At 67.9% G+C, this 14,954-nt stretch overlaps 1 protein-coding gene across 1 annotated transcript; it reads left to right on the top strand.

The window, feature by feature from the left end:
- Window positions 1-214: 214 nt before the first annotated feature.
- Window positions 215-14,595, top strand: LOC138224017 (centromere protein F). Its single transcript, XM_069180236.1, has 12 exons — window positions 215-307; window positions 3,298-3,493; window positions 4,381-4,577; window positions 5,140-5,255; window positions 6,422-6,501; window positions 6,768-7,071; window positions 7,659-7,840; window positions 7,919-8,044; window positions 9,251-9,379; window positions 10,856-10,978; window positions 11,273-11,408; window positions 12,992-14,595. The coding sequence occupies exons 2-12, from the start codon at window positions 3,332-3,334 to the stop codon at window positions 14,527-14,529; spliced, it is 3,093 nt and encodes a 1,030-aa protein (XP_069036337.1). The 5' UTR covers window positions 215-307; window positions 3,298-3,331; the 3' UTR covers window positions 14,530-14,595.
- The last annotated feature ends 359 nt before the right edge of the window (window positions 14,596-14,954 follow it).

Below are 14,954 nucleotides of genomic sequence, written 5' to 3'. Positions count from 1 at the left end.
GCCGCCAGGCGGCGCTCCTCCCCCTCGCTCTCGCTCTCGGCGCGGGCGGGGCTCCGCGGAGGGACGCGGCGTGACGTCAGGCCCCGGCGTGGCCTCGCGCAGGAGAAAGGCGGGGCGGCGGGCGGCGCGAGCCCAGGTGGGGACAGCCGGCGGAGTGGAGTCGCGAGCGCCGCGTCGCCTCACAGGAGCCGCAGAACCGGCGCCGAGCCGAGCCGAGCCGGACCAGACCGGACCGGACCAGACCCCGAGCCGCGACAGAAACACAGGGCGCCCCGCCGGAGGAGCGGAGCAGCGCGGCGTGGAGGCGGTGAGTTCAGAAAGTTTGTGGGAACTGCGGCGTGGCGCCGCTCCCGCGCTGCCCGCGGCGTCTCGGGTGAACCGGTCACGCCGGTGGGGGGGAGGGGGGTGGTAGTGGGTCCGGACCGCAGACCCGAGTGACCGACACGGGAGCCCCAGGCTGGGGCGCGGGGGGGCTGTGACTGTAACTCGCTCTGGGGGGCTGTGTCCAGCCCACGGCACGGACCCCGCTGGACTGACCCCACACTGACCCCCAGCACTGACCCCACTGGACACCCCAGTGCACTGTTACCCCCCAGCACTGACCCCACTGGACACCCCAGTGCAGTGTGACCCCAGCCCTGACCCCGCTGGACACCCCAGTGCAGTGTGACCCCAGCCCTGACCCCGCTGGACACCCCGGTGCAGTGTGACCCCCAGCCCTGACCCCGCTGGACACCCCAGTGCAGTGTGACCCCCAGCCCTGACCCCGCTGGACACCGGCTCTGGCCTGCGGCCTGCTCTCGGTGTGGTGTGTGGCACACAGTGACTGCGCCCGCTGGCAGGAAGTGGTGTCTGACGGGCCCGCTGCCTTGTGGGATCCACGGCGTGCCCGTGGGAGTCCACTCTGCTGTGGCTCTGCAGTCACCGTGGCAGCGAGCTTGCGGTTGCCATGGGCACGATGGCGAACTCCGCTGCTGCCGTGTCCACAGAGACTGGGGGCTCTGGGCCCAGACTCTCTCTGACCCACTACATACTCCCACAGCAGTCTGATCCGCTCCAGGTGTGACAGTGCTGTCAGTCAGACTCCCAGTGTGCAGCAGTCTGATCCGCTCCAGGTGTGACAGTGCTGTCAGACTCCCAGTGTGCAGCAGTCTGATCCGCTCCAGGTGTGACAGTGCTGTCAGACTCCCAGTGCGCAGCAGTCTGATCCGCTCCAGGTGTGACAGTGCAGTCAGTCAGACTCCCAGTGTGCAGCAGTCTGATCCGCTCCAGGTGTGACAGTGCTGTCAGACTCCCAGTACGCAGCAGTCTGATCCGCTCCAGGTGTGACAGTGCTGTCAGTCAGACTCCCAGTGTGCAGCAGTCTGATCCGCTCCAGGTGTGACAGTGCTGTCAGTCAGACTCCCAGTGCGCAGCAGTCTGATCCGCTCCAGGTGTGACAGTGCTGTCAGTCAGACTCCCAGTGTGCAGCAGTCTGATCCGCTCCAGGTGTGACAGTGCTGTCAGTCAGACTCCCAGTGTGCAGCAGTCTGATCCGCTCCAGGTGTGACAGTGCTGTCAGTCAGACTCCCAGTGCGCAGCAGTCTGATCCGCTCCAGGTGTGACAGTGCTGTCAGACTCCCAGTGCGCAGCAGTCTGATCCGCTCCAGGTGTGACAGTGCTGTCAGACTCCCAGTGCGCAGCAGTCTGATCCGCTCCAGGTGTGACAGTGCTGTCAGACTCCCAGTGTGCAGCAGTCTGATCCGCTCCAGGTGTGACAGTGCTGTCAGTCAGACTCCCAGTGTGCAGCAGTCTGATCCGCTCCAGGTGTGACAGTGCTGTCAGACTCCCAGTGCGCAGCAGTCTGATCCGCTCCAGGTGTGACAGTGCTGTCAGTCAGACTCCCAGTGTGCAGCAGTCTGATCCGCTCCAGGTGTGACAGTGCTGTCAGACTCCCAGTGCGCAGCAGTCTGATCCGCTCCAGGTGTGACAGTGCTGTCAGTCAGACTCCCAGTGTGCAGCAGTCTGATCCGCTCCAGGTGTGACAGTGCTGTCAGACTCCCAGTGTGCAGCAGTCTGATCCGCTCCAGGTGTGACAGTGCTGTCAGACTCCCAGTGCGCAGCAGTCTGATCCGCTCCAGGTGTGACAGTGCAGTCAGTCAGACTCCCAGTGTGCAGCAGTCTGATCCGCTCCAGGTGTGACAGTGCTGTCAGACTCCCAGTGCGCAGCAGTCTGATCCGCTCCAGGTGTGACAGTGCTGTCAGTCAGACTCCCAGTGCGCAGCAGTCTGATCCGCTCCAGGTGTGACAGTGCTGTCAGTCAGACTCCCAGTGCGCAGCAGTCTGATCCGCTCCAGGTGTGACAGTGCTGTCAGTCAGACTCCCAGTGTGCAGCAGTCTGATCCGCTCCAGGTGTGACAGTGCTGTCAGTCAGACTCCCAGTGTGCAGCAGTCTGATCCGCTCCAGGTGTGACAGTGCTGTCAGTCAGACTCCCAGTGCGCAGCAGTCTGATCCGCTCCAGGTGTGACAGTGCTGTCAGACTCCCAGTGCGCAGCAGTCTGATCCGCTCCAGGTGTGACAGTGCTGTCAGACTCCCAGTGCGCAGCAGTCTGATCCGCTCCAGGTGTGACAGTGCTGTCAGACTCCCAGTGTGCAGCAGTCTGATCCGCTCCAGGTGTGACAGTGCTGTCAGTCAGACTCCCAGTGTGCAGCAGTCTGATCCGCTCCAGGTGTGACAGTGCTGTCAGACTCCCAGTGCGCAGCAGTCTGATCCGCTCCAGGTGTGACAGTGCTGTCAGACTCCCAGTGTGCAGCAGTCTGATCCGCTCCAGGTGTGACAGTGCTGTCAGTCAGACTCCCAGTGCGCAGCAGTCTGATCCGCTCCAGGTGTGACAGTGCTGTCAGTCAGACTCCCAGTGCGCAGCAGTCTGATCCGCTCCAGGTGTGACAGTGCTGTCAGTCAGACTCCCAGTGCGCAGCAGTCTGATCCGCTCCAGGTTTTACCACCTGTCCGAGGGACTTACACATACCACAGCAGATGCATTTTTCTCACCTTGTTTTAAGAGAGTTTTGCACAGACCAGTTTGGGGAGTCGCTAGAGAACCGGTTTGATCAGTCCGATTGTATGAAGGCCTCCTGAGTCTGGTCAAGCCTGGAGTGGGTCAGACTGCTGCGCAGTGGGAGTGTGGGCCGGGCTGGGCTCCGGTACCCGTACGCGGTGCGTACCTGGGGCAGATGGGCAGGGGGGGGGAGACGAGGGGTAGAGGGGGTGTGGGGTGTGTCTGTCCGATCACAGCTCTTGACGTTCTGACTCCCAGACCCGACCGGTGATGCCCTGCGCCCGTGTCCGAGATGAGCTGGACCCTGGAGGACTGGACGGCGGGCCTGCCGGGCCGGGCCCAGCAGAAGATCCGCGAGCTGGAGGCCCAGCTGGAGAAGCTGCAGCGCGAGAGGCAGCAGAGGCAGCTGCAGCTGGAGGCAGCCGAGGCCGCGCTGCAGAAACAGAGGCTGAAGGTGAGGCGCAGGGGGCAGAGGTCATCCTGCACGAGCAGAGGCTGGAGGAGGGGCGCAGGGGGCAGAGGTCATCCTGCAGGAGCAGAGGCTGAAGGAGGGGCGCAGGGGGCAGAGGTCATCCTGCACGAGCAGAGGCTGAAGGAGGGGCGCAGGGGGCAGAGGTCATCCTGCACGAGCAGAGGCTGAAGGGGGGGCGCAGGGGGCAGAGGTCATCCTGCACGAGCAGAGGCTGAAGGAGGGGCGCAGGGGGCAGAGGTCATCCTGCACGAGCAGAGGCTGAAGGGGGGGCACAGGGGGCAGAGGTCATCCTGCACGAGCAGAGGCTGGAGGGGGGGCGCAGGGGGGCAGAGGTCATCCTGCAGGAGCAGAGGCTGAAGGAGGGGCGCAGGGGGCAGAGGTCATCCTGCACGAGCAGAGGCTGAAGGAGGGGCGCAGGGGGCAGAGGTCATCCTGCACGAGCAGAGGCTGAAGGGGGGGCGCAGGGGGCAGAGGTCATCCTGCACGAGCAGAGGCTGGAGGAGGGGTGCAGGGGGCAGAGGTCATCCTGCACGAGCAGAGGCTGGAGGAGGGGCGCAGGGGGCAGAGGTCATCCTGCACGAGCAGAGGCTGAAGGAGGGGCGCAGGGGGCAGAGGTCATCCTGCACGAGCAGAGGCTGAAGGAGGGGCGCAGGGGGCAGAGGTCATCCTGCACGAGCAGAGGCTGAAGGGGGGCGCAGGGGGCAGAGGTCATCCTGCACGAGCAGAGGCTGAAAAAGGGGCGCAGGGGGCAGAGGTCATCCTGCACACACTGTAGGTGAAAGAGGGGTGTTGGGGGGTGCAGGGGACAGGGGCGTGGCAGTGCGGGCGGCCCCTGACGGCCCCTGACGGCCCCCGTCTCGCCCCACCAGGGTGAGGAGGAGCGCTCGGAGGCCGCCGCGCTGCGTCGGGAGCTGAAGGCGCTGGCGGAGGCCGGGGAGGTGCAGGATCGAGCCCGCGGGCGCCTCTCGCAGGAGCTGCAGATGAAGAGCACCCAGCTGTGTGCGCTGGAGGGGCAGCTGGCAGCCGCCAGGAAACAGGGGGAGAGCCTGCAGCAGGAGGTCAAGAGGTGCGTACCTGGGGCAGGGGGCAGGGGGCAGAGACTGGGGCAGGGGGCAGATGGAGAGAGAGACAGGGGCAGATAGAGAGACTGGGGCAGAGGGGCAGATAGAGAGACTGGGGCAGAGGGGCAGATAGAGAGACTGGGGCAGATAGAGAGAGAGACTGGGGCAGAAGGGCAGATAGAGAGAGAGACTGGGGCAGATAGAGAGACTGGGGCAGAGGGGCAGATGGAGAGAGAGACTGGGGCAGATGGAGAGAGAGACTGGGGCAGAGGGGCTGATAGAGAGAGAGGCAGGGGCAGATAGAGAGACTGGGGCAGAGGGGCAGATAGAGAGAGAGACTGGGGGGACAGGGAGAGAGAGACTGGGGCAGAGGGGCTGATAGAGAGAGAGAGAGACTGGGGGGACAGGGAGAGAGGGATGGGGGGAGACAGAAGGAGGGGGCGGGGCAGATAGAGAGCCTGGGGCAGACAGAGACGAGGCGGCGCTGTGACGGTCATCCCCGTCTGCGCTCTCGTGGACAGCTGCCGGTCAGCCCTGCTGCTCCTCACGCCCTCTCTTCCCTCCCAGACTCCAGGCGGAACTGGAGAAGCTGCAGAATTCCCAGCACTCCGGAGACTCGCTGCTCTTCCCCACTCACAGCTGGAACCTGTCGGGGTTCTCCTCCCCGTCCCGGGATCACGGGGGTACGTCTGGGTCCTGTGTCCACTCTCATCGGTTCACAGCTCCCTCGGGGCGGGCCTGTCCTCTGTCTGAACCCGGGCTCTGCCCTGGGGTGTCCAGTGGGGTCAGGGCTGGGGCTCACACTGCACTGGGGTGTCCAGTGGGGTCAGGGCTGGGGGGCTCACACTGCACTGGGGTGTCCAGTGGGGTCAGGGCTGGGGCTCACACTGCACTGGGGTGTCCAGTGGGGTCAGGGCTGGGGGTCACACTGCACTGGGGTGTCCAGTGGGGTCAGGGATGGGGGTCACACTGCACTGGGGTGTCCAGTGGGGTCAGGGCTGGGGGGGTCACACTGCACTGGGGTGTCCAGTGGGGTCAGGGCTGGGGGGGTCACACTGCACTGGGGTGTCCATTGGGGTCAGGGCTGGGGGTCACACTGCACCGGGGTGTCCAGTGGGGTCAGGGCTGGGAGTCACACTGCACCGGGGTGTCCAGTGGGGTCAGGGCTGGGGGGGTCACACTGCACTGGGGTGTCCAGTGGGGGCCTGACCTTGCTGAGCTCCTCTCGGCTGTCCTGCGTCCTGCCTCTGCTCCTCACTCCCATCTCGCTTCACGCCGGCTCCCTCTGTCTGCTGACTTCTGATTCTCTCCTCTCCCTCTCTCCTCCTCCTCCTGTCTCTCCTCTCCCTCTCCTCCTCCTCCTCCTCTCTCTCCCCCTGCCCTCCTGTGTCTCCTCTCCCTCTCTCTCCCCCTGCCCTCCTGTCTCTCCTCTCCCTCTCCTCCTCCTCCTCTCTCTCCCCCTGCCCTCCTGTCTCTCCTCTCCCTCTCCTCCTCCTCCTCTCTCTCCCCCTGCCCTCCTGTGTCTCCTCTCCCTCTCTCTCCCCCTGCCCTCCTGTCTCTCCTCTCCTCTCCCTCTCCTCCTCTCCCTCTCTCTCCCCCTACCCTCCTGTGTCTCCTCTCCCTCTCTCTCTCCCTGCCCTCCTGTCTCTCCTCCTCCTCCTCCTCTCTCTCCCCCTGCCCTCCTGTGTCTCCTCTCCCTCTCCTCCTCCTCCTCTCTCTCCCCCTGCCCTCCTGTGTCTCCTCTCCCTCTCCCTCCCCCTGCCCTCCCGTGTCTCCTCTCCCTCTCTCTCCCCCTGCCCTCCCGTGTCTCCTCTCCCTCAGTGTCTGACCCTGTGTCCTGACCCCACAGACCCGCGAGGGGAGGGGAAGGAGCCGAGTCCCGCGGAGAGAGCCCGAGCCGACCCCGAGCCCCAAGGCCGACACGTCAAGGTGTGTGAGAGTCTGGGAGAGAGTGACCCGGGGCCGTCTCTGGGGGTCCCCCGCCTCGCTCTGGGAGGGGGGCGCGCGGGCCCCTGGGCCCGGCTCCGGGTTCAGCGTTCAGGGTTCAGGTTTCCGTGCCCGTTCGGTTTGAGGTGTCCCTGTAAAGTCGGGGGTTTTGACCCGATTCCAGACCTGTGATGTTGTGTTCAGCAGCGTGGCTGTCAGTGAGGTCTTGCCAGCAGCGTGTTGTGTGATTTAAGCTTCTCTGACCCCAGCTCGGCGGCCAGGACTGGAGCCCCAGACCCGCCAAGGGCGGGGACTCCTCACCGTTTCCCTGGCAACAGCCCGCCACGCCCACCCGCCGCCTGGGCCGCCCGCCGGAGGCGTCTCCCCGGCGACCCGCCGCCTGCTCCTCCCCTTCCTCCCTGTTTCCCTGGGAACGGGAGAGGAGCCCGCCCGCCCCCCGGAGACCGCCGGCCGAGAAGCCGCCACCCTCCCGCCGGCACGCCGACGACATCGCTGACGGCGACAGCGCGTCGCATTCTGGGGCGGAGGAGGACCCTCGGAAAGAGAATGAAGGTACGGTCTTCATCCGTACCTCCTCCTCCTCCTCCTCCTCCTACCTGCTTCAGCCCATCAGGGGTCAGTTTATCCCCAAAAATCCACAGTTTAAAACTGTTGTAAGCGTTTACGACGCTGAGCGTGTCGGTAGGTCAGTAGGCTAGATCCCCAGGTGTCGGTGTGGAGCAGGGCATGGTGTCAGTAGGCCAGTAGGCTAGATCCCCAGGTGTCGGTGTGGAGCAGGGCATGGTGTCAGTAGGCCAGTAGGCTAGATCCCCAGGTGTCGGTGTGGAGCAGGGCATGATCCGACCGTACGGGCGTCGGTGAACTGGGGAGAGCCGAGGGCTCGTCTCCGGCTGCAGGAACAGATTCAAATGAGTTGTGCAAACCTGGAGAAGTGGCAGGCAGGCAGCAGCAGCAGGAGCACCCCAGCCCTGCCCGGCTGCTGGCTCGCTCTCCCCTCCCCGCCTCCCTGCTCCCGCCCTCTTCCAGGTGACGAGCCCGGAGATCTCCCTGTGCACGGCCCGGCTCTAGTGCTGTAGTGCAGGCTGGAGTGCCCCTGGAGGGTGACTGTGCCCCCCCCCCCCCCCCCGCTGTCCCCGCAGTGCTGCGGACCACCGTGCTGGAGCTGGAGTCCTGGGTCCAGTCCCTGGAGCGGGACCTGCGGGCCGAGTCGGGCCGGACCCGGGAGGCGGAGTCCCAGCTGCAGGAACGGGAGCAGAGCCTGGCCCGGTGCAGGGAGGAGCTGAGCCGCTCGGCCGCCCGCGCAGAGCAGGGGCGCAGCGAGGTGGGTGCGCGCGCGCGCCGGTGCGTCCGAGTGCGTCCGAGTGCGTCCGAGTCGAGCGCCCCCTGCTGGTCTCCGCAGTGCCAGGAGGCGGAGCAGCGGCTGAGGCAGCTGGCGGAGGAGCTGGGCTGCCAGAGGCAGAACGCCGAGAGCGCCCGCAGGAGCGCCGAGCAGCGCCGCAGGGAGCTGGAGAGAGAGCACCAGAAGGTCTGGGAGTCATCCGCCTGCCCGCCTGACGCTCCCTGAGCTCCTGCATCCCCCTGTGCTGTGTGCTGTCTCACACCCCCTGTGCTCTGTGCTTTGTGCTGTCTGACGGCCCTGTGCTCTGTGCTCTGTGCTCTGTGCTGTCTGACAGCCCTGTGCTGTGTGCTGTGTGACGGCTCTTGCTGTCTGACACCCCTGTGCCCTGTGCCCTGTGCCCTGTGCCCTGTGCCCTGTGCCCTGTGCTCTGTGCTCTGTGCTGTCTGACGCCCCTGTGCCCTGTGCCCTGTCCTGTGTGCTGTCTGACGGCCCTGTGCCCTGTGCTCTGTGCTGTGTGCTGTCTGACGGCCCTGTGCTCTGTGCTCTGTGCTGTCTGACGGCCCTGTGCCCTGTGCTATGTGCTGTCTGACGCCCCTGTGCCCTGTTCCATGTTCCCTGTGCCCTGTGCTCTGTGCCCTGTGCTGTCTGACGCCCCTGTGCCCTGTGCTCTGTGCCCTGTGCTGTCTGACGCCCCTGTGCCCTGTGCCCTGTGCTGTGTGCTGTCTGACGGCCCTGTGCTCTGTGCTCTGTGCTGTCTGACGGCCCTGTGCCCTGTGCTATGTGCTGTCTGACGCCCCTGTGCCCTGTTCCATGTTCCCTGTGCCCTGTGCTCTGTGCCCTGTGCTGTCTGACGCCCCTGTGCCCTGTGCTCTGTGCCCTGTGCTGTCTGACGCCCCTGTGCCCTGTGCCCTGTGCTGTGTGCTGTCTGACGGCCCTGTGCCCTGTGCCGTGTGCTGTCTGACGGCCCTGTTCCCTGTGCCCTGTGCTGTCTGACGGCCCTGTGCCCTGTGCCGTGTGCTGTCTGACGGCCCTGTTCCCTGTGCCCTGTGCTGTCTGACGGCCCTGTGCTCTGTTCCCTGTGCCCTGTGCTGTCTGACGGCCCTGTGCTCTGTGCCCTGTGCCCTGTGCTGTCCAACGGCCCTGTGCCCTGTGCTGTGTGCTGTCTGACGCCCCTGTGCTCTGTGCCCTGTGCTGTGTGCTGTCTGACGGCCCTGTTCCCTGTTCCCTGTGCCCTGTGCTGTCTGACGGCCCTGTTCCCTGTTCCCTGTTCCCTGTTCCCTGTTCCCTGTGCCCTGTGCTGTCTGACGGCCCTGTGCTCTGTGCTCTGTTCTGTGTGCTGTCTGACGGCCCTGTGCTCTGTGCTGTCTGACGGCCCTGTGCCCTGTGCTGCAGGAGCTGGCGGAGCAGCAGCGTCTGTGCCGCAGCCTGGAGAGCCAGTGGCAGCAGGAGAGCAGCAAGCTGGGGCAGGAGCTGCAGCAGGCCCGGGCCCAGCACCACGCCCTGCAGGCGCAGGCCGACAAGGTGAGGGCCTCCGGCCAGGGCTCCTGCAGGCTCGGCCTGCGATTCGTCCCTCCTCCGCCTGCTGCGACTCGCAGGGAGCGACACTCTGAGTCACTCGGGTGGCCCCCCCCTCCCCCGCCTGCCCGGAAAGGAATCGCACATACGCCCCCGAGGGCGGGAAACCGAACCGGCCGGTTTGGCGCTGGAACGCTGCTTGTGCTCTTGTCCTCTGCCACGTGGCTGCTTGTTCCACCCTCCCACCACCCTTTGGGCACAGACGAGCCTCCCGTCGTCGTCTGTCTCTTGCTTCTCCCCACCCCCCCCTGCTCCTCGTGGAGAATCTCCCCAGCCTCGCCTCGCCTCGCCGTCTTTCTCGGAAACCTGTGCCGTCGGGCTGAGTCACAGCAGCCCTTCGTTTCCAGCAGCTCACGCGCGTGAGAGAGAGAGAGAGAGGGGTCCAGGACAGCCCACTCCCACTCCCACTCCCACTCCCACTCCCACTCCCGCATGCGCTGCGCTGCGCGGGTCCGAGCTGCGCGCTGCCCGGGCAGGGCTCGGCCGTCCGATAACGGCTCAGTGTCGCTTGGAGTCTCGTCCCCGGAGGAGCAGCTGTGCGGGCTCCTCGGCGAGGGGGGGCTTGTTTACAGCCGGGCAGAGCCAGGGAGCGTAAATGTTTCCATTGCTCCCTCTGCGCTGGCGGGCCGTGTCCCGTTTTCTCTCCTGCCTCCTGTGAGCCTCGTCTAGCTCCTCCTCCTCCTCCTCCTCCTCTCCCTGCCTGTGCCCTGGGAGTCCAGGCCCGGCAGCAGGCGGCCCGATCGCAGAGCGACTCCCCTGCGCCTGTAACCCGAGAGGGAGAGACTTTGACCTTGCTGGGATGTTTATCTCTGTTGCTTCCCAGCGCGCACTCTGCCTGGGTGGTGTGAGTTCGCTCTCTCACTCTCTCTCTCTCACTCTCGGTCTCTGGAGCACCCCTGGGGGGGGAGGGCTGGGACGAGGCAGGGGGAGGAAGGAATGGGGAGACGGGCAGGGACACTGGGGTGCACCCCCTTCCCTGGAGGTCTAGAGACCCTGCTCTGCAATTCAGAATATCCCCGTCCCAGTGGGCAGACGGCCGTTGACGTGACCCCCGTCCCAGTGGACAGACGGCCGTTGACGTGACCCCCGTCCCAGTGGACAGACGGCCGTTGACGTGACCCCCATCCCAGTGGACAGACAGCTGTTGACGTGACCCCCGGCCCAGTGGACAGACAGCTGTTGACGTGACCCCCGGCCCAGTGGACAGACAGCTGTTGACGTGACCCACCGGCCCAGTGGACAGACAGCAGTAGACATGACCCCCGGCCCAGTGGACAGACAGCTCTAGAAGTGACCCCCGGCCCAGTGGACAGACAGCTGTTGACGTGACCCCCGGCCCAGTGGACTGGCTGCCCCGGTAGTGACTCTCGGCGGCCGTGCAGGAGGCCCTGTGGCGCTGACCGCTCCCCCGTGTCCTGGCAGGTGGCTGTGCAGAAGCAGTGCGTGGAGAAGGAGCTGGCCGCGGCGCAGGGGAAGGCCCAGTGGGCGGACAGGGAGCTGCAGGCCAGCCAGCGGCACGAGAGGGAGCTGCAGGCCCGGCTAGAGGTAGGGCCGTCTCCCCCTGTCCCCCGCCTCGGGCCACAGGGCGGGCCCCAGTGAGGAGATATCTCCCGGGGCTCGAGATATACCCCGATATAAACGCCCTCACCCGCCACGCCTGCCCTCACATCCACTTCCTGTGTAGCTACACGCGAGACCTGCGTGGCGGGGCGCCTGCAGGCCCCTGCAGCGGCGCAGGAGGGGGGGGGAGCGTGTCGGGGCGCTGGCGGGGGGGGTGGGAGGGGCGTGCGGCCTGCTGCGTGTCTCAAGAGCGGCGCGTGTCCCCCCCCCCCCCTGCAGGAGGCGCTGCGGGAGAGGGACGCCGCGGGGGCCGGCCTGGAGCAGAGCCGCAGGAAGGCGCGGGCGCTGGAAGAGCAGGCGGGGGCGCTGGCGCAGGAGCTGGCCGCCGCGACGAAGCTCCTGGCCGAGCTGGAAGGTGAGCGCCGCTGGGAGGAGCACGGGGAGGGGGGGGGGTGTGTTTCCTGCTCGGGAGCCCAGAGGTCCGAGGATCTGGCCCCTCCGAGCCCGGGAGCCCAGAGGTCCGAGGATCTGGCCCCTCCGAGCCCGGGAAGTGGAGAGGTCCTAGGATCTGGCCCCTCCGAGCCCGGGAGCCCAGAGGTCCGAGGATCTCGCCCCTCCGAGCTGGGAAGTGGAGAGATCCTACGATCTGGCCCCTCCGAGCCCGGGAGCCCAGAGGTCCGAGGATCTGGCCCCTCCGAGCTGGGAAGTGGAGAGATCCTAGGATCTAGCCCCTCCGAGCCCGGAAGCCCAGAGGTCCGAGGATCTGGCCCCTCCGAGCCCGGGAGCCCTGAGGTCCGAGGATCTGGCCCCTCCGAGCCCGGGAGCCCTGAGGTCCGAGGATCTGGCCCCTCCGAGCCCGGGAGCCCTGAGGTCCGAGGATCTGGCCCCTCCGAGCTGGGAAGTGGAGAGATCCTAGGATCTGGCCCCTCCGAGCCCGGGAGCCCAGAGGTCCGAGGATCTGGGCCCTTCACTGCCGGTGGGGAAGGAAGGGTTTCTGGGAGGCCGGCTGTGTAGAAGCGGCTCGTGTCCTCTGAGCAGCGCAGCCCGTGACCCCGAGGGAGCGCGTGCTCGCTGCTCTCTCTCCGCGCCACGTGAGCGCCGCGGCCTTGCCGGGGTGTGTCTGCTGCCACCCGGTGGCCACGAGGGGAACCAGAACAGACGCGGCAGACAGGCTCCTCCATCCTGAGGGGAGCCCTGCAGCTCGTCTCGTCCTCGAGGCGTTTTGCCAGCAGACCCTCCCCCCCCCCGAGCCCCTCGCTGCGCCGGAGCCCCCACCCCCCCCCCCGCCAGCCCCCGAGTCCGACAGGCCCGTGAGTGTCGATCGACTGATCGATCGGCCCCTGGATCCCACCTCGGGGCCCGAAGGCTGGCACCTCCAGTTCATGGCTGCCCCGCGCCGTGTGACCCTTCCTGTCGCGAGCCGCCGCCGCCTCCCCCCCCCCCCCCCCTCCGGGCTGGCGGCCTCTTCCGCGCCCCTACCCAGCTGTGAGTCATTCCTGAGCGGCCTGAGGCGCTCCTGCCTCCTGAATGATTGACCGTGCAGAGCAGGCGTCTCCTCCACAGCTCTGCCTCCTCCACAGCTCCTCGGAAGCTCCTGTCCTTGTGCCGTGTGCTATTTTTACTCCGGCTGTCTCTCGGACTGCCAGCCATGTAGCAGCACCTTCCTCCCCACCCCCAGTCTCCCCAGTCTCCCCAGTCTCCCGTACAGCCCCCTTCTAGAGAGGATATTATTTATGTTCAGACAAACTGTTTGACCAGAGTTTGCTAATCATCTGAACCCTTGTGTTGGTGCGTGGATCAGTGGGACGGGCTGGATGTGGGACAGGAGGTTGTGGGACAGTGGGACAGGGGCTAGGTGTGGGACAGGAGGTTGTGGGACAGGGGCTGGGTGTGGGACAGGAGGTTGTGGGACAGGGGGGGACATTGGGAATGGGGACAGTGTGTAGCCTGTGGCAGAGTGGTGCCTGCTGGGGTGTCTCAGTCCTTCCTGTCCTCCAGCCCAGCAGGCTGTCCCGGCGCCGGACGTCCCGGTGAGGGTCACCCCAGCCGGCGAGAGCTTGGGGGCGCCGCCCGAGCGCCGCCGCGCTGCCCCCAGCCAGAGGACAGCGCCCGGCCGCCGCGGAGACGGGCCAGCGGGACAGCGGGCCGGCGCGGCGAGCTCCCCCCACAGGGAGCCCGCGGAGGGCCGCGACTCGCAGGGGCCAGCAGAGGGGCCCCCGGCGGCGCCGGCGGCGGAGGAAGAGGAGGAGGAGGAGGAGGGCAAGCCCGCCCGCCTGCAGCGGGACCACGCGCTCCTGCAGGACGAGCTGCGGGAGGCGCGCAGGGAGCTGGAGCTGAGGCTGGAGGACCTGGAGGCCCAGCGGAGGGCCGAGGCCGAGGCCCGCGCCAAGCTGAGGCAGGCCGCCAAGAAGCACGCCGCCGAGGCCGAGGCGCTGCGGAGGCAGGCCGCCGAGGAGGCCTCCCGCCTGCAGGGGGCGCTGGAGGAGCAGAGGGAGGAGACCTCCCGCCTGCAGGGGGCGCTGGAGGAGCAGAGGGAGGAGACCTCCCGCCTGCAGGGGGCGCTGGAGGAGCAGAGGGAGGAGGCCTCCCGCCTGCAGGGGGCGCTGGAGGAGCAGAGGGAGGAGGGCGCCCACCTGCAGGGGGCGCTGGAGGAGCAGAGGGAGGAGGCCTCCCGCCTGCAGGGGGTACTGGAGGAGCAGAGGGAGGAGGGCGCCCACCTGCAGGGGGCGCTGGAGGAGCAGAGGGAGGAGGCCTCCCGCCTGCAGGGGGCGCTGGAGGAGCAGAGGGAGGAGGGCGCCCGCCTGCAGGGGGCGCTGGAGGAGCAGAGGGAGGAGACCTCCCGCCTGCAGGGGGCGCTGGAGGAGCAGAGGGAGGAGGGCGCCCAGTTAAGAGAGGCACTGGCCTCCCTGGAAGCTGAGGCCAGCCAGCTGAGGCACGAGGGGGAGAGAGCCGGGGCTGGCCGGGGGGGCCCGCAGGGGAGGACGGGGGCGCAGGAGGGCGCCCCTCGGCCTGGGAACGCGAACAACAGCAACAGCACGGCGCTGCAGGCGGGCGAGGACGAGCACGTCCTGCTGGTGCTGGAGGTGGAGCGCCTGCGGGCGCTGTGCCAGGGCCTGAGCCGCGAGCGGGCGGGGCAGGAGGGCGCGGCCAGGGAGGCGCGGGCCCAGCTGGGGGCCCTGCAGGCCCGCGTCGGCGCCCAGACCCGCCAGCTCACCCTGGCCTTCGAGAGCCAGAGCCTGCACATCCAGGGCCTGCTGGCGGACCTGCAGGAGCTGCGCGCCGAGAACGAGGGGCTGAGGGCGCGGGCCGGGGGGGGCAGGCCCCCGAACGGGCCGCGTCCGCCCCCCGGGGGGACTCCCCCCGGACGGAGACGGGCGAGCGGGCTGCAGTACCTCCTCCCAGCCCGCAGGGGGAGCCAGGCCCCTCAGGCAGCGGAGCTGGGGGGGAACCGGGGGAGACGAGCCGCGACAGCGCCCCCCAGGGGCCAGGCGAGGCCGAGACGGAACAGCTGGGGACGAGCCCGCAGGGGGCGCTAGCGAGCGGAGGTGGGGGGCCGGAGCAGAGCGGGGGGGCGATGGCGGGGGGGCTGCGGGCGCCCCAGAGCCAGCTCCCCGAGACGGGCGGCGAGGAGGGCGGGGCAGAGCCAGGGCCAGAGTCCGCAGCTTCTCGGAGGGGTCCGGGAGGAGAGGGGCCACAGCCGGGGCCCGCCCCAGACCCGCCGGGCCTGGCGGAACAGCTGCAAGCGGCTCGGAGGGAGAACCAGGAGCTGAGGCGGAGGATGGAGGCAGCGTGCGACGGCGCCCCCCAGCGGCTCCAGCGGGAGGAGGAGGAGGAGGAGGAGGAGGAGCCGGCGTCCGACCGGGCTGCTGTTCCTCCTCCGGGCAGGCAGGGGGCGCCAGCCAGCGGCGGGGCGGGGGACAGCGCCCCCCGGGGCTCGTCCGAGTCGCCCCGGGGCGCCCGG

This window comes from Lepisosteus oculatus, chromosome 18 (genome assembly GCF_040954835.1).
Source record: "Lepisosteus oculatus isolate fLepOcu1 chromosome 18, fLepOcu1.hap2, whole genome shotgun sequence".
In the NCBI taxonomy this organism is placed as follows: Eukaryota; Metazoa; Chordata; class Actinopteri; order Semionotiformes; family Lepisosteidae; genus Lepisosteus; species Lepisosteus oculatus.
This window is presented reverse-complemented; position numbering and strand designations above follow the sequence as displayed.

Excerpts from the sequence above, each read along its gene's own strand:
- LOC138224017 (XM_069180236.1), top strand. The coding sequence starts at position 3,332 with ATGAGCTGGACCCTGGAGGACTGGACGGCGGGCCTGCCGGGCCGGGCC. Across the intron at positions 5,256-6,421 it reads CCCGTCCCGGGATCACGGGG|ACCCGCGAGGGGAGGGGAAG; the intron begins GTACGTCTGGGT and ends CTGACCCCACAG. Across the intron at positions 7,072-7,658 it reads CCCTCGGAAAGAGAATGAAG|TGCTGCGGACCACCGTGCTG; the intron begins GTACGGTCTTCA and ends CTGTCCCCGCAG.